The sequence below is a fragment of the Phacochoerus africanus genome, chromosome 11 (genome assembly GCF_016906955.1).
Source record: "Phacochoerus africanus isolate WHEZ1 chromosome 11, ROS_Pafr_v1, whole genome shotgun sequence".
Taxonomy (NCBI): Eukaryota; Metazoa; Chordata; class Mammalia; order Artiodactyla; family Suidae; genus Phacochoerus; species Phacochoerus africanus.
The window spans coordinates 134,022,015-134,046,101 of NC_062554.1; the positions used below are offsets into that span (position 1 = coordinate 134,022,015).

Genomic DNA, 24,087 nt, shown 5'->3' on the forward strand with positions numbered 1-24,087 from the left:
CCTTTTCTGCCTCTTCCCTGAGCAGATCCATCGTCCATCCTCGCTTCCTGGCCAAAGAAAGCCCACTCTGGTTCTCACGGACGTCACAGAGCGTGGGGGAAACGTCTAAAAAGAAAAGCCCCCAGACCGAATGCGTGTTGTTAGCCTACAGACGGGTCATTTGGAGAGGGAGCAAATATCCATCTAGGGTTTCATTTGATCCTCATGAACCCATGAGAAGGAAACCTGCTCACGCCCATTTTACAGATGAAGAAAACAGAAAGTTACCCACGTTCACGCCCCGCTGTCAAGCGGCAGGGCCCATGTGTCAGCTCGGATAGATTTAATAGATTTAATGACAAAGCCATTTTTAAAGTCTCTATGACCTGCCCACGTAAAATCAAACAAGAGGCAGGGCCTCCCTCCCTTTGCATCCAATCTTCCTCGTGGCGAGGGAGCAGATAGACGCCATCCATCCGCATGCCAGCTCTCCCAGCGACCGCGCACGGCTACAGGAGAGCATCTCCCGCCCGCCGCTCTTCATTCACCCTGCTCGGAAGATGTTAGAAGGGTGTAGACACTGCCCCTCAAAGACTGGGCTTCTTCAGTCCCGTCTGTCTCGCTGGTGGCTGGCGATGCTGCTCCTGACCCTCTCCCGCGTCTCATCTCACCAGGAAGGTGTTTGCTGCCCCAGCCTCTGCCCCCAGATGGCCAGCCCCCCGAGCAGCCCGGGGCGCCGTGCCTTCTCCTCGATTCTAGTGATTTCTAGTAACGGCTGGCCTGAGCGCCTGCTCTGTTCTGTAATTCTTCTTGGTGCTGCATTTGTCCGTCTCTCTGTCTCTGCACCTGTGGTACAGGGGAGCTTTAATCAGGCAGAGATTTGCTTCCATAGGCCCCTCTCTCACCTCCACCAACCCTGGCTGCTGCCCCAGCCCGGGCTTCTCCCTGCCTGGAGGGGGGGCCCCAGCCCAGCCCAACCCAAAGGCAAGCTTCTCCCTGGGAAATCTCTGCTTCCGCCACCCCTGCTCCCTGACCGAGGACTGACAGGTTGCTCGTTCTCAAAGGACACCCAGGCTACACAATGCTAATTAACCCCCTGAGGTAATTAGGCTGTAATTGATTTTCCCAGTGTACAGAGCAGCAGGAGCTAGAGGCTCCGAGCAGTGGGGTCTCCCATTGGTGCTTTTCCTGTAGAAGCTGTGCCACAGGACAGGACACGTGGGCGGGAGGATCCAGGGCTGGAAGGTTTTATTCACTTTCATCCTGCACCTCCCACCCCCAACCTATCCTCCACTCCTTGCAAAAGCCATTTTTTATTTTTTTAACTTTCACTTTTGAAATAATTTCAGACTTATAAAAAGGTACAAAAATAGTACAAAGAAATTTCATATACCCTTCACCCAGATTCTCCAAAATTAACATCTTACATAACCACAGTACAATTATCAAAATCAGGAAATTCATGTTGCTAGAACAAGTGCCATCCCATACACGTGTCTAATTCACACTTGCCAGTTGTCCTGCCGATATCCTTTTTCTGGGCCAGGATCCGATCCAGGAGCACATGTGCCGTTTCATCATCACGTCTCTCCCATAGTCTAATGCTCCCTCTTTTTCGTCCATGACCTTGACATGGATGAAGAGCACAGGGCCGTTATTTTGCAGGACATCCCAAGATTTGGATTTGGCTGATGTTTCCTCATGATTAAATTAAGGGACTCTGAAAAGTGCGTAGGGCCCAGGAGTTAACTTGATTTGGCTCCAACGGCCACATCTGGGGTAATGTGAGCAAGAAAAGAAATAATTATACTAATGGACTAAAAGAGAATAAACTAAGAATCTAGATTCTGATATAAACAAATAAATAATTAATGCAAGAGAGGACGCTCCTCTTAATACTAGCATTCTAACTCCTAAATGTAGAAAGACTCAGGCAAATAGAAAATCACCATTTGCCACAATTCATGGTCATAATTATTTCAGGCAAGGATGGCTGAGGATTGTTAGAACTACTGAATGAATGTGTGATGAGAAGCAGAGTATTTATATAGCCTTAAGCTATATTATACTATATATATATATATTAATTCCAACCAGAAAAATAATACAGGGTACTTTCATAAACCCTTTGTAGCGAAGAAACCTGGCAGACAGTGGTTCGGCAGTTAAGGTACCTTAACCAAGTAATAAAGTTAACACCCTTAGTTCTGGGCAGAATCAACCTCAGCCATCTCTCTGTAGGATGTGCTGGGAAGGGCACGAGCCCATTTCTAGGGCATTTGTTACTGAAAATCTGTAAATTGTTAAAAGCAACTTCAGCGCATTCTCCTTACCTCAGCTCTTGGCTTACTTCAGCTCCATGTTGGCACAGATCTTTCCTTAATCATTGGGATTCTGTAAGTTTTTACACATACGTGCCTCTTGTCTCTAGCCCTGTGTTTTTTTCAAAATGTGTGCCTACCTCCCTCCCCAGGGCATGCCCAGGTACAACAGAAGTCATTGACAGCAAAGATCCTTCCCAGGGAGAAGAAGGAGGGCTTCTCTGATGACCCCTGATGGCTGCTGGGAGAGACAGAATGTCCAATGCTGGAAATAAGTGGGCACGGAAATGGGGCTGTCCTGCCTGCGGGCAGGAAAATCAGTGAGCTGCCCTCGAAGGAGTTCTACTTTAGGAAAAGGCGTGAGCTCAAGCCTAGCGGGATGAACAGCTGTGTTCTCCCTTAACCCCTCCTTACCCACCTGTCTCCATGGCAACCAAGCCCTCCCCTAGAGACCCATCTCTTATGGCAGCGGCTCCATGTAGGACAAGTCTTACAGCCGATTGAATTTCCCAGTTGGCATCAGCTTCGGGTTAGGACCCCCTCAGGACTCACCGTCTGCTCCTCCTCAGCCAGCCCTTGGCGTGATAATGACGCTGTCCCCCATGGGAGGCATCCCAGGCTGCTCCCATTCCAGCTGTCATCTCGGGTGTCTGTGCACGTGTCACCTGTTCAACCCTGAGAACAGGAGACGTGCAGACGTTTGGAGAGCCTATGAGATGCCGGGCTGTGGCCACATTTCTGTTCTTCCCGGCACGTGCTTCAGGACCTGCTGGGGACGATGCGAGAGCCACGCCCCCGCAAGGAAGGAAACCCCAAGAAGCTGTGAGTGGGCAGCGTCCAGCAGAGAGGGAAAGAGATGGAAGGCGTCCTTGGGAAGAGAAATGTAGGAAGGGCTGAGGGGCTTCGGAGCCCCCGTGGCAGAGGTGTCCACTCAAAGAGACTGTATTGGTCGCTAGCGCTGCCGTCATAAAGCTCCGCATACCGGGCGGTGGTTTAAACAACAGAAATTTACTTTCCCACGGTTCAGAGGCCAGAAGTCTGACACCCGGGTGTCAGCAGGTGGGCTTCTTCTTGGGCCGTGAGGAAACTGTTCCATGCCGCCTTTTTCTCTTGGTTTCCGGTGGTTCGTGGCCGTCTGCAGCCTTGGCTTGTAGGAAGACGCCTTTCTCAGCCTTCATGTCCACTTAGTGCTCACCCTGTGTGTGTGTGTGTGTGTGTGTGTGTGTGTGTGTGTGTGTCTCCAGTTTTTTGTTTGTTTGTTTTGGCACACCCATGGCACATGGGAGTTCCCAGGCTGGGGTTCAAACCTGCACCACAGCTACAGCAACAACAGCCCCTTAACCCACTGCACACAGGGGAGCTTCCTCCAATTTTTTTTTTGCCTTTTTTTTCCTAGGGCCACACTTATGGCATATGGAAGTTCCCAGGCTAGGGTAGGGGTTGAATCGGAGCTGCAACTGCCAGCCTACACCACAGCCACAGCAATACAGGACCTGAGCCTCATCTGTGACCTATACCATGGCTCACAGCAATGCTGGATCCTTAACCCACTGAGTGAGCTTGGGGATGGAACCCGTGTTCTCATGGATCCTAGTTGGGTTTCTTACCACTGAGCAACAACCAGAGCTCAGAATTTTTTAAAAATGAGACTCTTAGACATACACATTCAGTTGGGGCCCATACTAAGGCACTAATGACTTCATTTTAACTTGAGACCCTATCTCTGGAGTTCCCACTGTGGCGCAGTGAGTTAAGGATCCAGTGTTGCTACAGCTGTGGCACAGGTCGCAGCCACATCTTGGATTCATTCTCTGGCCCAGAAACTTCCATATATCACAGAGGTGGCCAAAAACGGGGGGGGGGGAGACCCTATCTTCCAAAAAGGTCTTATTATGAGGTAATGGGAGTTAGGGATTCAACATACGAGTTTTTGTGAGAGATAAAAACCCAGACCCCTAACAACATTCTGAGCAAAAGGAGGAGATGCTGTAGCTCTAAGCAACTGATTCATCCAGTAAATACTCATGTAACGCGCGACCACTGCATGCCATGCACAGGGCTCGGGTCGGAAGTTGTCACACGGATAAATTAGTCTTGGGTAGGAAGGAAGGGGATGCAGCCAGCCTATCTCTGAACACTGGCCACCCGGAAGAGGCTGGAAACTACCTACTTTGCAGGCTGCTCTGCTTCTTCCAAAGGGCCTCAGACTGGGACTTCTGACCTATACCCCTTGCAGCTGTCTCCTGTTTGCAAAAGGGACCACAGGAACCCAAGTTTGCACACCTAATGAGGACACCAACCTCAGGCTAAGGGAAGGAACAGATAACTCCCTCTTAGTTCTGGGAGCCGCAACAATAATAGCTTTTCTTTAAACGAGATGCTATGATGTGCCAGAACTCATGTATTCTGCATACCTACTCCTCCTTACAATTCTGCAAGATGGCTGTAATTATCTTCATTTAAGAGCTGGGGAAACAGTGCTTAGGGGAGTAAATAATTTGCCCAAAGTCACGCATCTGGTTAGTGGCAAAACAAATTTGAAACTAGGACCTTCTGACTCCAGAATGCAGACTTGCCCCACCACTTGAGGCCGCTTCTCTAGATCAGAGAGATGGAGAAGGAGTCCCTGGCACCTCACCCCACCCCCAAAAACCTCCATGCCCAGGATCTGAGTCCTCTTGGGAGGTCTGAGGCGATGCCAGACAAACTGGGAACATCGGCTACCCTTTTAAGTCTTGAAATAACCTCTCCCTGTCTTCCTAAACAGAATCAGGTCCACACATATGCTTATGGGGGGGGGGAGAAAAAATAGAAAAGCATTTAGGGGCGCTTTTAAGCTTAAGGTGCTCCCTTTTTGCTTCTCCAGGGCAGGGGTAACTTTAATTAGGTGTGTTTCTTAGAGCTACCAGACTCCACTTGGTTGGTTTCTGCATGTGTCTACCAATGGGTTGATGGTTACAGTGAAAGTTGCTCTGGTGACGCTGCCTTTGCAAGCATCTCAGCCTGGTGGGAGAGCCCAGAGGGCAGGGCCCAGGTGGTTCATGTCTGCAGGTGAGAATGGAGAGCGGGGTGAAGTTAACAAGAGGCTTTGGGCATGCGAGGAACGAAGGCCCAGTGTTGGGGTTCTTGAGGCCTGACCAGGAACCTACACTATTTGGGTACCAAGGAATGCTCCTGTGTGTTTCCAAAGTCACAGGCCATGCTGCCCGGTAAGGCCACGCGGATGCCAGGCCCTAGGTATTCTGGTTTTACAGTTATCGTTCCGTTACCACCTCGTAGCTTTTACTGCCATTTGTCAACCTCATTAACTTCCCCACACCTCACTAGTCCAAGGTTAGGGAATTCTCTTAATGTCATCGGAATATATGTAACTGGGAAAGAAAACCAGGAGTAGAAAACCGCCAGCATGGCCTCCAACACTAAGTCTCAATGACTGTTGATACAGCAGTGATTTGAGAAGATCTGTCCCTCTTGCTTCCTCCTGCTCTTTACTTGCTCAAGTATTTTTCCCTTTTCTTTTCTTTTTTGGGTTGCACCTGTGGCACATGACATTCCCAGGCTAGGGGATGAATCGGAGCTGCATCTGAAGCCTACACCACAGCCACAGCAGCAGCAGACCAGAGCTGCATCTGTGGCAACCTGAAACGCAGCTTGCAGCAACGCTGGATCCTTAACCCACTGAGCAAGGCCAGGGATGGAACCAGCATCCTCACAGACTTTATGTCGGGTTCTTAATCTGCTGAGCCACAACAGGAACTCCACCCAAATATTCTATTCTACTTTATTTTATTTTATTATTTTGTCTTTTTAGCATCACACCTGCAGCATATGGAGGTTCCCAGGCTAGGGGTCAAATAGGAGCTATAGCTGCTGGCCTACACCACAGCCACAGCCATGCCAGGTCTAAGCCATGCCTGCAACCTACACCACAGCTCACAGCAACGCCAGACCCTTAACCCACTGAGCGAGGCCAGGAATCGAACCTGCATCCTCATGGATACTAGTGAGATTTATTTCCTCTGCGCCACGACAGAAATTCCGACACCAAATATTTTAAAGTAGATTCTTTTTTCCCCCTGGGTTCTCTCAGATCAAATGCATTTGTGAAACTGGGGAGCTGGACACTTACAAGTATTTATCTCTAAGGCTGCACTGAATCTCAGCAGGAAAGGCCAGGAGCCACCTGCCCAGAGCCAGGACGACTCGCTGCAGAGTTCTCAACAAATAAATAAATAAGTCAGCCAGCTTTCCTGAGAAACAAGTCGGCCCTGTGATCTCCCGTTCATTTATTTGCAGGCCTCATTAATGTAACATCCACTGCAGCAAACAGCTAACGGGGGATGGTGTCAGGGTGAATAATGGAGTTACTCTGCTGAGATAACAATTAGGTTTTAAACGAACTCTCAGAGAAGACAGAGCCAGCAAGGATCCCTGCTGGCTGGGAGAGCTGGTGTCCCCGATGCCATCGATTCCTGCCGAGCTCGTCAGCTGGGCTCTAGCCTACCGTGACGCGTGTACACACCCACGTGCACACACCTGCACACCCACGTGCACACGCGCACAGACACACACACAGAAAGTTGGAAAGAATGTGATAATTTGCCATCTTCACCCGGCATCCAGGTGTCTTTGGGAGCCAGGTTGGGATCAAAATTTGCAGGCATAAAGTTGGCACCACTGCCCTCTAAAGTCAGGAAAACCTTACGCTGCAGGAAAGGAGTCAGTGGGTTAGTCAGGAGAGGATTAGCTGTCTGCACACCCACAACTGTCCGCACTGGCCTGTCCTGGTTACCCGGCTGCTCGGGGCAGAACTGTCCTGACCCCAGGCTCAGACACAGGAGCTTTTCTCACAGAGCGTGACTGTCATTTAGGGGTGCTCTTCCTGCGGCCACGCCTCTGGGGGCCTCTCCCCCTCCTCAGCTGCTCCAGGAGGCTCTGACCTTAGTCTCTCGTCTCCCCCTAAGAACACCATCCAGGGCCCTGACAGCCCCGCTGGAGACTGGCAAGAGTGGCACAGGCCAGTCAGAGAGGCAGCCAACGCCACTGGGCCATCTCCACACTCCCCTCTCCGCCCCTGTCCTACGCCCCACCAAGAACCATACCAGAGGACCCAGCTGCCTAGGATGCTTATGAAAATGAAGCCCCTTTTCCCTGGACCTCAGCTAGCCTGGCTTTTGCCCAGATGTCTTAATCATGAAACAGTAATGAGAAAAATAACAGCTACCGTTCACTGAATGCTTCCGGCACCTAGCACTGCTGACTTTGCACCTGCGTAGTTATCTCGTGCAGACCCCTCCACAGCTCGTATGAGGTGCACGCTGGTAACCTTAGCCCATTTGACAGATGAGGAGACCGAGGCACCGTGGGGGCCATACCTTCTTAAAGTCACACTGCTAGTAAGTCAGGCCTCAGCCGCCTGACTCAAGAACCCACATGTCTGACCCACAGGGCACGCTTCATCTTTCTCTGGCTTAGATGAGCAGAACGCTCGGTCCGCAGGGCTGGGGGAGGGACGGTGTGGGCACCCAGCCCTCCATCAAGCCTGCTGCGGAGACGGGACGCGAGCCAGTGGTCCCTACTCCCAGCACATCTGGGGAGACTGGAACACACAGGGAGAGGTGATACAGGAGTGAGGCGGCAGGGAGGGTGGACCATCATGGGGCGGGGCCAGAGAGGAGAGGGGACGGACGCTGAGAAGCTCAGAGAGATCGTGGTCCAGCAGAGCCAAGTCCAGAGCGTCTTGGAAAAGCAGAACGGCCTTAGTTAGCTGCGGGAGAGGGGCTGCAGGACCCCCGCAGGGGGACCCATGGGAAGGCTGGGGCATGAGCTCTCATGGCTAATGGCTAGGGGCTCCCCTGACGCAGGCGATGGTAACTCAGGCAGTGAGGCGTGGAGGCTGAAGGCACAGGCTGGACAGACCTGGCTGGGCTCTGCCCCGCGCTGCGTACCTGGAGCAAGTTCCTTAACCTCTCTGGGAGGCGATTCCCCCATGTGAAAAGGGAACAATCATAGTACCACCCTCGGAGCTTGGTGGGAGCCTGACGTGGGCTAAAGTACGCAGAGCCCTAGGCCCAATTCCTGGCTCCTATAAGTTCTTAAAAAAAAAAGGTTGCCGTCATGATCAGAGTCTTCAATAACCTGGAGCCAATGCCTGCTGCTGTCTTTTGTCCACCACATCCATCAGGCAGGAGGTAGCAGCAGAGGATGACAGGGGCTCCAGGATGGCAGCCAGGCTTTGGGGGGCTCCCACCACGAGGATTTTCTCCTCTGACCCCTTAACTGCCTCCCCCGTGGGAGGCCCTGACTCTGTCCCTCCAAGGCTTTTGCCTAAGTCCAGGAACGGCTCCCCAGGCTGCCCAGCCCCTGGGCCTCCAGCACCTCCGCCCTGCTCCCCGCAGCCCCTCGAGCTCCCCAGCTGTAATTAATGGCTGCATCTGCCTCGCCCTTAGGCGGCTCCGTGGCACAGTTCCCTCCAAACTGTTCAATTAGCTGCTGCGAGAACCAGGGTGAGTGCAGCATCACAGCGGCTGTTTTCCAGGTCACGGCACCCCTGGTGGAAAACAAACACGACACAATCAGGCAGGAATACAGATTTGGCTGGGGTGCTCAGGCGTGAGGCAGGCTCGGTGGGGCTGTGCTTCTAGCAGGTGTGGTCTGAGGAGCTGGGGGAGTGGCTCCCCAAATCCAGGGTGCCGGGTGGCTTTGAAAGGACCCAGCAGGAGACAGGGGTCTCATGGTTAGTCCCCGGCGCTCAGCCCATGCCAACCGTATCCCGCATCCTACTGGCCTGTGCACGCAGGCCTCAGGGGAGCAGATGAGGGCCACATCCAGATCAGGACCAGCTACTTTTATCCCGGCATGGTCCGTGACTGCTTCTAGGGCAGGATTTAGGGCTGCTGGACTCAGCCCTCTGCCCTAAGGTGTTTCCCACATTTTCCTTCTGAACCTGCAAAGAGACAAGTGTTTAATAGCTACACTCAGTTAAAAAGCCAATACTCTTGGGAGTTCCCTGGTGATCTAGTGGTTAGGGCTCTGCTTTCACCTCTGCCGCCTGGGTTCAGTCCCTGATCTGGGAACTAAGACCTACTGTGCATGCACATGCACAAAATCCAATTGCTTAAGGCAATAAAACAAAATAATAACACAGCTCAAGGAGGTCCCATTAAGATGCGAGTAAAGCTTTCTTTAGGGAGGAGGCGACAGCAGGTGAGAGATGCGTAAAATGGGGAAGGACCTCTCGGGAGTTAAAGATGCCCGTAGAAGAGATAAGGGCTCACCCAGGCCAGCCCGGCTGATGGCCTGTGAGACACGCTAAAGGAAGTCATCGGCACAAGCCCCCTGCTGCACAACCGCAGGCCTGGGCTTAAGCCACGAGTCTGCTGTCGTCCTTACACTCTCAGAGGATGCGTGGCTATCCGAGCGGCCACAGAAAAGCATCTGAAATGATCAAAAGGCCTGGCAAACAAGATCTTCTGACAAAAGGCTGACAGAATTGCAGAAGCGGGGACCAGGGGCGACGTAATTGCCACCTTCAGTATCTGAAAGATGTTGGAGAGATGTTGGAAAGATGTTCAGTCCTCCATTCAGTGAGGAGTCGCAGCAGAAACTGGCTTACGGTGACGTAGGAGGGACTGGAGAAAGAACGTCTTGATGCTTCTGATGGGGAAACACCACGTCGCTGCCGAGCAGCGTGGGTGCCTCCATCCTTCCAGTGGTCATTCAGGAACCTGGTTTATACTAGGATTGGCTGGTCACCAGCGTTTCCCAGGAGCAGAGAAGTGCAGCTATTTCCTGCCAGTGGCTCTGTCCCAGGCAGTGTGCTAAGGATTAGGTTACTGAGCCAAAGGGAGGGGGGCCCTGTCCCAAGATCATCATTGTCTCATTGAGGAAAGATGCAGTTACAGTCGCTGCCGCCTTGGGGGCGTTCACCAGTGGTGGTGGGGTGTAGGGGAAAGGGCTGCTGAGTCTGCCTGGGGCGCAGAGAAAGCCTCACTGAGGAGGGTCTTTTAGCAGAGCCTTGCAGGAGGGGTAGGCATTTGTCACTGTCACACTTGACCTTGACCAGTGTGCATGGACTTTAGAACCTAGGGGGACCCCGCGCTTCCCCCAGGACCATGCATACCACATAAGAGAGCAGAACCCAAGCTCGGGGAGGGGGCCACATTGGGGAGTCAGCACAGAACGTGGTGACCCCCGCACCCCCACTCAGCGAACTGCTTCTGGGCTCTTCTCTCCCTCATCCCCTGCTTCTGGCTCTCCCTTCTGAGGTCCCCAGGGGGGAATTCAGACGGATTTCTGCTCTGTCGTATGATACACGTTGAAAAACTTGGGGCTGGGATTAGTCAACATCTAAAGATTTTCCCAGCTGATTTCACAGATTTGTCAGCTCCCCTCCCCCTCCCTCCACACCCCCGCTACACGCTCTCTCTCTCTCTCACACACACACACTCACACTCACACTCTCACACGCATCCCAGACTGTCAAAGCACTCGCTTGCCGGGCATCTCCTTCAGAATTACTTTCCTGAAGGAATTCGCGAAGTTCATCATGAATTGCCGCGCCCCCCAGAATGGCTAAGAGCTGCAGGAGAAGAAGGGGAGAGAAGGGCAGGAGGGAGAATGAAGGCAGAGCAGCGTCCTCCCAAGTTTAGTCTGGGTGAGGACGATGTCCGGCTCAGAATATACTTCCGTGCGGGGCCCGGAACCCACCAAAGCCAAGGCCATGCGCCAGCCCTTGGGGCCGCTCCCTGGCCCGGCGCAGGCTCCCTCCAGTCAGCCCAGGAGCTAGCTCCTCCACGCTGGCTCAGCCCATCTCCTAGGTTAGGATTCGCCACCCAGGAGGCCTCCTTCCCGACAAACAGGAAGATCCCATCCCCATCTCTAAGCTCCCTCCAACTCCACCCTCCGGTGTTTTTGTGATCTAGGAGGGCGCAGGTGCGGGGGGTGGGGGGAGATGCCAGGAAGGAAATCATCAATCGTCAGGACCTGTTCGAAACCACTGTGCCATCAGGGACTTTCCAAATGGGTCTCACCTCACCTCCACAACACCCCTGGGAGGCAAGCCTTGCTGTCTGTTTTCTGATAAGGACCCCGAGATTGAAGGCAACACAGCTCCTAAGTGTCAGAGCTGGGATCTCGAATTCAAATCTATCTTCCCCCTGTCTTCCTGCTGCCGACACTGCCCGAGCATTAGAAGGTCTCTCTTCCAAATCCTGGAGTGATCGGTGGCCCAGAGGGCATCTGAGAGTGGAATCCGAGCCACGTGGATCTGGCAGCCATCCTGGGGTATCGTGGTCCCCCTCTGTCAGTGGGGGAGTTGACATCCTCCTACTCTGCCCTTTCCCCCCACCTCCTCGGGAGGTTAGCCCTCCCCCACCATCACTCCACCACTTCTTGCAGCTCTGGAAGGTCTTCCCTGGAGTTCTGCAAGCAGCATCCTCATCCTAGAACTCCACCACTTGCCTCTTTATAGACCCAGCTCGGAAAGCCCAGACTTGGCTCCCAAGGAAACTGAGCTCTATGGGTGCCACACGGTGTGTCTGCATTCGGACACTGCTTTGAAGAGAGAGCCTTGGGGGCAGACCCCAGAATGGAGTGAGCCAAGATCTTGAAAAATCCCATTCACTCCCTTTCTGAAGAATAAATTCTTTTCCCTCCAGGCCTCCCCCAGTCCTCGGTCCTGGGGAGAAAGGAAAGCAGGATGCCTGGGTTTTTACCACCACGCAGACACCGAAGCCCTGATGCCCAGAATCACCTTGGAAGCCCGCAGGTGTCAGGGGAGTGTCTTACAAGACTCCCTCCTCTGTCCCTTTGCACGCCGAATCTGGACTTCCACCTTGACTCTCGGATTTTTAAGCTGGGCAGGGAGCAAAGGACGTAGGCAAAGGCACAGAGATTTTTGAAGTGCATTGTGTGGAGTTCCCATTGTGGCGCAGCAGGTTAAGAACCCGACAAGTATCCATGAGGATGGGGGTTCGATCCCTGGCCTCACTCAGTGGGTTAAGGATCCAGCGTTGCCTTCAGCTGTGGTGTAGGCCGGAAATGCGGCTTGGATCCTGCTTCGTTGTGGCTGTGGTGTAGGCCGGCAGCTGTAGCTCTGATGGGACCCCTAGCCTGGGAACTTCCACATGCCACAGGTGCGGCCCTAAAAAGCAAAAAATAAAGGGGGGCACATTTTGTATATGGAAGCTGCTGGGGCCTGGGTAGCTGTGAGGACATGATATGAGATGGCAGATGCGATTAAAGAAGTAAGGAATGTGGAGGATCCAGCCAGGAACTTGGGACTTTGCCCGGCCAGTGCTCAGAGCCACTTTTAGAGCCGGCAACAGGTAACCAGATCAGGTTCATGAAGGCCACCTGGCAGAGGGAGCCAATCAGGTCTCGCAGAGGGACAGAGGCCCCTGCAGTTAGCACAGGTGATGCAGCCCAGCTCGTCGCCCACTCTGGTACCCAGAGCGGGGGCAGCTTCCAGAGACAGCCGGGAGTAAGGCGTGGTGGGGCCCGCATTCACTGTACGCGGTCGGGGAGGGAAGGAGGACAGTTGCAGACGCTTGCGAGATTCCTGGCCGGGTACACAGCGATTCCATTAACCTTGAAAGAGGAGCTGGGAGGATAATCAAGCTGGGGGTGGAAAGAGAAAAAATTAAGAGTTCATTTTTAGACACGGTGAAATTTGAGGTGCCTGAGGGACCTGCGTGGGGAAGCCGAGACGTCCAGTAGCGATTGGATAGATGGATATGCAGCTCAGGAGAGAGCTCTGAGCCAGCCGTCCAGCTTCGGGAGTCATCAGTAATGGAGGCCTTGGGACTCCCCTTGCAAATCAAATGCTCACCACCTCATCTGCATTTTGGAAATCCAGCCTTTAATACATCAGGTTTATCTTATGCAAGAAAGAGGGAGCTATGTCCCTTGCAAGCCTCAGTGCAGGGTGGCTGCTGAGTGCTTTGACCCCCAGACTCCTTCACCTGGAGGGGCTGGCATTCCCCAGGCACTTTCCAGTAACCGGAAGGATGCTAATTCCCCTGGTTTGGATTCCAGCAGCTGTTAGCCGGGCGAGAAGGGATCAGACTGGTGTCCCCAAACCACTTCTCTCTTTCTCTCTCTCTTTTTTTTTTTTTTTTTGGTGTGTGTGTATGTGTGTGCATGTGCGTGTATGTGTGTGTGCATGTGTGTGTGCGTGTGTGTGTGTGTGCTTTTTAGGGCCACACTCACGGCATTTAGAGGTTCTCAGGCTAATGATTGAATCAGAGCTGTAGCCGCCGGCCTACACCACAGCCACAGCAACACCAGATCCGAGCCTCGTCTGCGACCTACACCACAGCTCATGGCAATGCTGGATCCTTAACCCACTGGGCGAGGCCAGGGATTGAACCCGCAACCTCATGAATACTAGTAGGGTTCTTAACCCGCTGAGCCACCATAGGAACTCCCAGGCTACCTATCTCTTTGACATGTGCCTTCATGCCACGGTTACAGTGCTCGCTAATTTATTTTTCTGAAGTCTTCCTTCTCTAAACCGTATAATCTCGTTTATGCTTCTGAGCAGCTCTGTGCCAACCAAAGTCCCTACAACCCCGCCCCAGGGCCATGACTTTGTCTTTGCCCCAGACCCTCGAATGTCGAAGGGGACACTACAGCGACTTCCCAGCGGGAGGAGGCTGCCCCATGGGACCTGCCAACACCACTGAGTATCCACAATACGCTCCCCACATGCTACCTGCAAGACGGAAGTATTTTTGGGCTTTCCAGAAAGATTTCATTTCACGGTTTTGCTGAAAGGTTGTAATTAACCACAGCAAGCAAAAGAATGTATTTTTAAAAATAAAAGTGGGGGAAAGAGAGCAAGCTGATACCACAGTTCCGTCAGGGTTTTCAGAGGCTGGGTTCCTGGCAGCCAGGTGGCCGGGGGAGGGGTGCCGATGCTCATTCCACGAGATCAGAGCAGAAGCAGCCACTCAGACTTGCTCACCGCCTCTTCCTCCGGCCCGATGCTCTCCCGCAGGGGCATGGAGGCCGCTTGTTCCTTCCTCGCTCCTCATGACAAGAATCCATCTCCTGGAGGCCAGGGGCCCTGAGGAGGTGGCACCAGGGGAGAGTGGAACAGCCAGGATCAAGTACTAGTTATTTTTAGAATCCCCAGGGGCAAAAAAATCTATGACGTGATTGGTTCCTTGTGCCAGCTCCTTTTTCTCCAAATGATTCCCCCTCCCCCCAACCGCACACACGCAGGCCCAGGGCACAGAGGTGCCCCCGAGCCTCCCCCATCCGCCGCCCAGTCCCCTCTCTTGCTTCATCTCATGAGCCTTGTTTATTTTTATTCATAAGTTGGGATGTTTTATTCCCAGAGAAGGGAGCCACAGACAAGGTGACTCGGGAGAAATGAGCCCCCACATGAGAGTCCAAGGCCTGGCCTGGAAGGAGGCTGCGTCCTCTCCAGCCCGCAGAGGGAAGTGGGAGGTCAGGGGTCGGCCTGGGAGTCCTGGCTGGACAGCCAGCGGGCAGTTCAGGAAGAGGCCTGCCCTGGGCCTCAGCCCCACCGTCGTCTCTTCTCTGTCCTCCAGCATCTGGGGTCTGTGGCCAAGTTGGTGACGGCATTTGTGGCGCTTACATCATAGGAGGAGATCACTTCCCCTTTGGGGGAGGGTCTCCATAGCCTTTGACAGTGTTTTCACCTATTCTCACCTCCCATGCCTGCCCAGTGGCCCCTCCTAGAAGATTCTGGTGGACTCTTGGCCTTGACCCACCGCCTAGCCTCTCTGCCTTCCTCCCTGTCTTGCCTTTCAGATGGTGTCATGAAAAGAGCCCTGGAGTTTTTTTGCTTTTTTGTTTTTACAACTGTGTATACAGGTTGTAGGATAATCTTAGAATAAGATCCTCCAGTCTCGGTCCAACTCTGAAATTCGACATTCCTGCCTGGGATTGGGTTCGTGTCTAAGTGCCTCCCGCTTTGGGTAACTGCAGACACAAAGTATGAGCTTATTCCCTGGGATCTATTGGATCCCAAAGAGCTGCCTTTTTCCCTAAACCTGACCCATCTCCCAGACAGAAATTTACCCCTTAGGAGAGCCTGATCCTGCAGTTCCTTTCCTTGTTGGGTCAAAACAAACTCAGACAGTCAGCATTTGGGGACGGAATTAAGAAATGAATCAATAAAAGACCCTCGCTAATGGGAAGCCAGCAGCATTTGAAACATCAGAAAGCTATTTCTCTGTGGTCCTAGCATGTGTCACAGGATTTTTTAGAGAACAGTGTCACATGTACCCTGTCTTTGATCGTCGCCGACAGCAGTGCCTAGTTTCAGACTCCGCGGAGCTCCCACGGCTTGTCCTTCAAAGCGGCCACATCCCTGTGTAGCCCGCGTCAGCGCTGTGCCTCGCCTCCTTATCCCCTCCTTGCCCACCAAGTTCCTCAAGGGCAAACTCCCCATTTGTCCACCCTTGTAAATGCTCCAGAAGCCAGCAGACAGGAGAGGCAGCCGTTGCCTGCCACAATTACGAAACCCTTTTGGGTTTACAAAATGCTCCCAAATAACCCTTTACTTGGGACTCCCAGGGGGAGGTTGGGAGAGGTGATTATCTTCCTTCTTAACTAAGAAGAACTGAGGTTCAGGGAGAGTCTGTGGCTTGATCACCATCCGGCACCTGATGAATTAGAGACGTGTCTCCAACTATGATTTTCTGCCTTGAATCCAGTACTTTCTGATAATTTCTTTTTAACAAGCGGATGGATGGATGGATGGATGGGCGGATGGGATGGGTGGATGGACAGATGTCCTAAAGAACCCAGAAGCTGATGACACTTCAGACACGCTGAAAAGCGGAGAACACGCACTCTGTTCCCCCAGATTCCAGGTGTCCATCAAAGTCCCTGGGCCCTCCTGTAGGGATCGGAGTGGGTGCTGCTGCCTCGACTCCTGGGACCCACCAGGTTTGCTCATCCCAGTTCCCTCCCTCCCGCAGATTTTGACGGTGTCCGGACCTCCTGAAGGCGGGACTCGAGTGACCATCCACGGTGTGAACCTGGGGCTGGACTTCTCCGAGATCGCCCACCACGTGCAGGTGGCTGGTGTGCCCTGCACGCCCCTGCCGGGGGATTACATCATCGCCGAGCAGTGAGTCTAGTCCTCTCTGGCGTGACCCCTTCCCCCAGGAGCCTGGGGGGGGGGGGACTGTCCCCTCTCCTTTCTCTGGATCTTCAGGATTCATCTCCCACTTCCCTTCTCCCATGGGTCCCGCGCCCAGAAGCCTTCCCACGCTGCCTCCTGTGGGCTCTCCGCTCTCCGAGCATCGTGTTCTGTGTGATTCCCTGGGCCCCTGGCTCCTCCGGCCTCAGGGCTCGCGGCGCTGCGCTGCCCTGCTTTCCATCCTCCTCGCCTGCCCAGGGACCAACTGAGTCACTTTCCCAGCTCCAGGCTCCTCCTTGGTGTCCCCCGCCCCTCCCCCGCCAGCCCCCATTGGAATGCATCCTGCTCGGTGGGCTGCAGGCAACAATTTGTTTGGCTCATGGGGCTCTGACAGCAGCTTAATCCGAGCAGGGCCTCCGCCGGAGCAAATTCATTTATTTCACTAAGGGAAATGTCAGCTGGAAATTAGAAAATAGGCATGTAGCGGCGGACAGGCGAATGGGGTTCCAGGAGTGACATATGTTCCAATTTGGGGTGTTCATTTGGCAGTGGCGGCCGCTGTGGAGTTGGTGGGCAGGAGGTGGGCATGAAGTGGGGGCAGGAGGGCAGAAGGAGTGGAGAAGGGGAGGGGAGCAGCCAGATCCCTGCGCACGAGGACTTGTCATGTACAGTTGGGTCAAGTCACACACACCGCCTCCCCGTTCCTGCTGAGAACACAGCTCTGCAGTGGGTCCTGGGACTGGCTCTCAGAGGACAGAGTCTCCGCCCCTTGCCACCTCCCCAGAGCCTGTCTTTAGTAGCAACCAGAAAAAATGGCACTAGCAACTGTAAAAATGACATCACTTTATCTTTTATCAGCACTTACTCTTTCTTATCCACTCTCACTTTTCATTGGTGAGGCCTCTGAGAGGCAGGCAGTGTTATCGCCATTTTCCAGAGCAGGAGAGAGAGAAAGGTGACGTGCCCATCCGCTCAGTGCGTAAGTGGCCACGGCGGAGTCGACACTCAGGTCTCCTAACCTTTGTTCGAGAACCAAAGTTCAGGCCTCTTTTCATTTCCTACAGATGGGGCAAGACTCTTGGGTACGTGTGGCCTGAAAATTTCACGATCCATCCGCGTGTGGCTTTAAGGGTCAGGGGCCGTGGTTCCAGGGCGGCCGGGGCAGGATGGGCGTCTGAGAGGTGAGTTCCCCAACTTTGGGGACTCCCGGCAGGGGAGAAGAGGCACCTCCTTGGCCCTGTGGACCCTCAGATCCCACAGACCTGACGATTCCTTGGCAGCCTGGTCCCTACGAGGAGTGACTCGGGGCGGGGAGACTGGCTGGGTCTATGGGAAAGAGATGCAGGGGAGGAAAAGGAGAAGGGACATCAGGAGCATTTCTGAAGCAGAAGAGGACATGAAAGCTGTTGGGCAGGAGCCCGCAGAGGCCCTCATGGCCGGGGAGTCTTTACAGGCCCGGCACCTGCCAGACCCAGCTATAGACACTCAGTCCTTGACCCTGAATCCACCTTGGCCTCAAGGACCCGCCTTGGGCCACTGGACAAGACTCCAACTTGGTGAGATGCCACGACCCTCCAAAGGAAGGGGTTTGGGGGACCGAAGGGTAAGGTTTGGAGAATTTGGAGCTGCCACTTTCTCAGGCAGCCGGACACGGAAATTGCCTGAGATCCGGGATTCGAGGGCGCTCGGAGGCCCACCTCCTCTCCTGACCAGCCCGAGACCTTCTCAAGCTCTTCCGTCTCTCTGACCCTCGCTGGCCAAATGGACATCAGGATGCCGACCCCATGGGTGTGCGGGAGAATTTAGCAAATGAGACACGCAGACTGGGCCGCGCCCTGGGGCCACAGAACCCTAAAGACATATTGTTCTGTCTTCAAAATGGAATGCACCACAGGGCCCTGGGGAAGAAGGTGCTGAGAAAAACCAGAAGGGAGGATACGAAAGGAGCCTGGGGAGATGGCAGGTCACCAGGCATCCCTGCCAACGCCGGGGTCACCTTAAAACCCATCCTCATGATCTCCTCAGGCGAAGGGCCAGCAGGAGGTGGCAGGCACGCGCTGCACCTCGGCTCCACGCGGCCCTGGTTTCCCGCGGTGCCAGGCTCGTTACCGCTCTCGAGGCTTCAGAGTTGCTTATCACATCATTAGAGCCTCCATCCCGGGCAGTGAGCAGCAGGCGCAATCGTTACACATGTCTGAGAGAGATGGATTTGGCTAAATGGGCCCAGTGCAGAGTCCCGGGCCCGGGCAAGATTAGCGGGCACGGTAATGACTCACCATATGCTTGTGCCGTGCCATCTATCACTCAGCAATTAGGTTAATGTTGGTTAAAGGGCCCGCTTAGTCCTGCAATCAGCACCCCACAGGTCTGTGGAGGGCCCGATGATTCCATCACAGGACGTTTCCTGGGTGATGAGATGCAGGTCGAGGCTGCCGCTCAGCCCTTCCTGAGACAGCAGCTCTGTGTGAGATGGACTCAGACCCCCCCACCACCACCCCCATCCGCTGTGCCTGTGAACTCAGCCATGTCGTGACGGATAAATGCGGGTTCTCACTACCCCAAAGATGCCCGCTTATGGGGAGAAAGGCCCCATCTATGCCGGTCCCTGGCAGGGTGCCAGGAGCGCAGCCATCGATGAGCTCTACGACTGCGGGCAAATCCCTTTGCTCCCCGATGCTCCAATGCCTCATCTGGAAATTGTGCTCCCCGATGCTCCAAATGCCTCATCTGGAAATTGGGCGTGTGAAACAGATGTCTATAATCAAGTCTACAGGCCTTAAGATGTCACAATCAATAACCTCTATGGCCCATGGAGTCTGTAGCTCCCACAATTCGAAGGCTTCTTGGTGGCTCTTAAGTGACTCCAGAAGCCCCCTGTCCACCAGGAGGAGTCAAGCCTTCAAACAGTGAAGCCAAATAACTGTTAAACAGTTACCGATTCCAGCTTCTCCTTTTACAAGGAGAAACGCTAGGGCATCCCAGCTGTTGTCTCCTGATAATCCTCGGGGGGCCTTGAGCTACCAGGGGCACCAGGAGGAGGCAGAGAGGACATCAGACCATGGGAACTTGGCTGACTGTAAGGCCTGAAGGAGGAAACGGTGCCCACACCGCTGCCTGTGGCCGTCTCCAACCAGGGAGGGAGGGGACCCAGGTGGTTGCGTCTCGGAGCCTTAGGAATCCAGCCGGGTCCTCCCTACACCCCATCCTCCACCCCTACCCCCACCAATGACGCGACTCCACCCCAGCTTTGCCACCGGGTCCACTCTGCCCCTTCCACAAAAGACGCAGGGAGCATCCCACCAATTTTAGGGGCCATAGAGTGAAGTGGTCAAAGGCACGAGCTTTGGAGCCCAGCTGACCTGGATTCGAATCATGGCTCTGCCACTTCCCAGAACTAGGGCCAGCATGAGTCCCCTAGCACCTCCAAGTTTGGGTTTCCTTGTCTATAAAGATGGCAACAGTGAGAGCCACCCTGCACGAGAGCCGGGGGACGACATGAGATCCTGTCTTGTACAGTGCCTGCCACACGCAGCTCAGTAAATCGTAGCTCTCGTTATCATGAAGGTACAGAACCTGCTTTGGCCTGACCCTCCTTCCTCAGCCTAACCCTCTCCACGGCTGGTCGCTGCCCTGCCTCTCCCTTTAACGCTCTGTCTCCCCAAACTCAGAGAACAAACGCCGAGGACGCATACCCTCCCAGATGCCTCTCTGGCCTTCCCTGCAAGGCCTGGTGCCAGGAATGAAACGGGAGTAGAGTGAGAAGTCATGAGAGTTCTGCGCAGCCTGGGCCCTTAGAATTCTCGTCCAGTTCTTAGACTGACCAACCCGGACGCTTCCACTGCTGACCGCTGTCCGTCTCCCACTCGGGGATGAAGGAGAGCCCCATCCGCCCAGGGGCAGTTGGGGGTGAGAGGCGTCAGCCACAGGGCCGAGGAAGGGAGCCCGTGGTCCAGCTCTGCCCCCCCAACCCCGCATCACGCCTTTCCAGGTGGGATGGTCAGAGCCACGTGCAGACGCAGCCTTGCCCGCCCGGGCAGCGCCATCTCCCATCCAGTCCACTTCTCCCAAGCCCTTGACACACAGAGCTCATTTTCAGGGACACGAACCCGAGTAAGAAGATACTCTAGGAAAGATAAGTTGCAGGAGGCCCCAGCCTGTCATCAATGCCCCACAGGGACAGCTGAACAGGGCATTCCAGGTCCTCTCCCGAGACAGGCCCCAGGAGGAACAGCGGTGCCCGTGACCCTCCCGTGTTCTCACGTTTCCTCTTCCCGGGACTTGGAGCCAGCCGTGACGTCTTCCTCCTCTTCTCCTGGAGGGTGCGTCCAGCACAGAGGCCAGGAAGGGTGAGCGAGGGACAAGAAAGCACTGATTAGAAGAGCAGGAAAGAGACGTCTCTGCGCCTCCTCGCCTTCGCCCTCCCCGCCCCCACCCCGTAGAGAGCCCCAAACCCTCTGAAGCTCCTCGCGAGCACAGTCACAGTGCCCGGGCGGCAGGGACCCCACGCCGGAGCAGGCGCTGGGGCCCAGGAGGCAGGATGGATGAGCCGTTACATCGAGCAGGTCGCAGCACGGCACGAACCCCACGCAGTACCTTCGATTAAGCTTCTCAAATGCTCCGCTAATGAGGTTGAAGGAGACAGTTACGTGTGAAATACGAATTGATCATCGCTCTCATCTTTACGCTGGGTTCATAATTAATTTATTTATTCTAGAGGAAGGCGACGCAGGGCGTCCTTGGATGCGCGCTGTCCCTTCTCGTTGGAACCTGATGTGCTACCCGTAATAAGACAGTTACTGCATGTTAAGTAAATATTCACCAGGAGTGAAAGTACTTACTTGGGATTAACTGTTATGAAGGAGATGGAGACGGGGGCCGGGCGCGCGTGTGCGCACGCCAAGTATTTGTTTAATGCAAGTTTTATTACATCGAAATGAAATCTCTGTTTAGTTACCTGCCTTCCCAGGGAAGCTGCGGAGATAAGCATCGCTCGGTTAAACACGGATCTAACCCCCCGTGCCCGGATCATGCAGGGATTAGTGGAGAGGGGTCTGTTTTCCTGACTCCCCACTAAGCCCACCTACCAAGGGCACCGGGCTGCTCTGAGCTCTTAAATGGCTTTAGGAGGAAAAGAAAACCCTTCCATCTGTCCCCCGGGTTCCTTTCCCACCCACCCCACGCCTTAGAATTCCAGGCCAGAGGTCCTCCTGAGAACCTGCCCATCCCCTCGGGCTGCCTGCCCTTTCCAGAAGGCTGCTGTGACGAAGGCTGCCCGTCTGTAAATATGCTTGTTGGAACGTATCTCAGGCTCCAAGGAGGCCATCACGGAGGATACTGATCTGCGCATCTGGCCACAGAGCCCCGCACCCCCTCTCCCCTCCAGCTTTCCCATCCATGGGGGAAGTGCCTTCCACCCCGGGGCTGGCTCACCACCTCGCCCACCAGCTTCGTGCGCTCAGCCCTTGATTAACTGGGAGCCCAGGGTTGACCGCCGTCCTAAGGAACTGGTCTGCCGGCCGGGCCTCCGCCTGTTCCCGCAGCTGCCACTCCTCCCATTCAGCTGGGGGCTTCAGTTTGGGGAACTCACTGTCTCACCAGATTATCTGTTCCCTCGCAGCAAGAAACCAACCACAATTGAATCAGCTTGGTGAATCAGCCCCACTCCCTTTTTTGAGGGGGGAGTTGCAGTCTTGGCTCGACAGGGGTCAGAGTTTAGGAATTACTGTCCCTAGATTGTTCTGTTGGACTTTGGTTTATTCCACAAATATTGGGGAGCTACCCAGCACTAGGCAATGCACTGGGCACAGGGGACCACAGGCTGGTTCATAGAAATAGGCAGCATCTTGTTTCTGAGGCATGCAGGACAGGGCTTTAGAAAAGGACTCATCCATCCTCTCACGGCCCTGATGAGAGACTGAAGCCCAGAGAGGGAAAGCACTTTACCCAGGGTCACACAGCCACATGAGTGAGCAAGCTGACTCGTGGTCCAGCCCTGTTGTAAGACCACAGTGAGTCACTGGCTGGGACTGGAACTGGTGAGCAAGCAGGGGAGGCCCAGTCTCGCCAAGCCTTTCATGGCAAGGTTTGCTGTCTCCCCAGGATCGTCTGCGAGATGGGCCACGCCCTTGTGGGAACCACCTCTGGGCCAGTGCGCCTGTGCATCGACGAGTGTAAGCCCGAGTTCATGGCCAAGTCCCATCAGCAGTACACCTTCGTGGTGAGTATTGGGTCTGGTGCTGGGCTGCTGGCTCCCAGCAAAGGGCAGGCTTCTGCTGCAGACATCCCCCGGGACAGTCCCCGAGTGCTCCCGAGGCGTCAGCTCGGGACAGAGGAGGAGACCAGGAGAGGGGGCGGGGGGCAGCGGGACTGAGTGCACGAGCAACCACACGTTGGAGACTTTGGGGCCCCAGAGAGCCACGGGCCGGCGCTCTAAATAAGCCTTTCTTAGAAAGTGGAGCCTGGACATGGGGGAGGGACCGGTTGCCCTTTGTCCCTCCAGTGTGATATCTTGGTCTAATTCCAGGCTAATGAGGACAGATCGCCTGAGGGACCTAATTAAAAAGGTCTATATTTATCCACATGCTTTGTTTTCTGGCAGGATATTCTAAGTGGGAGTTTAGAGCAGCCACTTAAAATCCTGCAGGGGGAGTTCCCATCATGGCTCAGCAGTTAACAAACCCGCCTCGTATCCATGAGGACGCAAGTTCGATCCCTGGCCTCGCTTAGTGGGTTAACGTATCCAATGTTTGCTGCGCCCGATTCAACCCCTAGCCTGGGAACCTCCATATGCCGAGGGCGTGGCCCTAAAAAGAGAAAAATAAAATAAAATCCTTCAGGGATGCCAGTCTGGGTACAGGACCCCAGGAGTGGAGTGTACAGGAGAGTTGCTACACACACACACACACACACTCACATCTGAAAACAGTTCACGCAGCAGGTGGTGGAATCACAAAGGCTTTCCTTATGTCCCGTGATGACGCGGCTGAGGCCCCGTAGCCCTTCACCACCATCGCTGCCCTGAGTGCTTCTCCCTTGGAAAGGTTCGCACCCGTGATGGGTCCAGCGCTGCTAAGAGTATTGAAAAACTGAAGTTCCCATGGTGGCCAATCCAACTGCAGGCTCAATCTCCAGCCCTGCACAGTGTTTTAAGGATCTGGCATTCCGGCAGCCGTAGGTCGCAGGTTGCAGGTTTTCCTGTCTCTGCCTTCTTATCTCACCCGTCTTCTCTCAGATCCAGTCTTCTGGCAGATCGGAAGGTCCCTCGGCCTCTCTCTGCAGCCCACCCACCTTCCCCATTCCTACACAGGACAGATCAGGGCCGAAAGAGGCGGGGCAGGTGGAGAGAGGCTGCAGAGTGTCAGAGCTGGGGCCCAATCTCCTTTTTTTTTTGGCTTTTTAGGGCCTCACCGCGGCATATGGCAGTTCCCAGGCTAGGGGTCTAATCGGAGCTGTAGCTGCCAGCCACAGCCACAGCCACAGCCACAGCAATGCCAGATCCGAGCTGCATCTGAGACCTGCACCACAGCTCATAGCAAAGCCAGATCCCTAACGCACTGATCGAGGCCAGGGATTGAACCTGCATCCTCCTGGATACCAGTTGGATTCGTTTCCGCTGCGCGACAAGGGGAACTCCCCCACCCTCCTCTTTTGACAGAGGTGCAAACA

The 24,087-nt window shown here is 54.4% G+C and overlaps 1 protein-coding gene across 2 annotated transcripts in view; it reads left to right on the top strand.

Annotated features, from left to right (window-relative positions):
* PLXNA2 (plexin A2) overlaps nucleotides 1-24,087 on the top strand; it is a 212,468-nt gene that overhangs the window by 161,687 nt on the left and 26,694 nt on the right. For both annotated transcript variants that reach the window (XM_047754178.1, XM_047754179.1), the window contains exons 13-14: nucleotides 16,259-16,410; nucleotides 22,522-22,639. In XM_047754178.1, coding sequence (XP_047610134.1) covers nucleotides 16,259-16,410; nucleotides 22,522-22,639 — 270 coding nt within the window. The remainder of the gene's footprint in view (nucleotides 1-16,258; nucleotides 16,411-22,521; nucleotides 22,640-24,087) is intronic.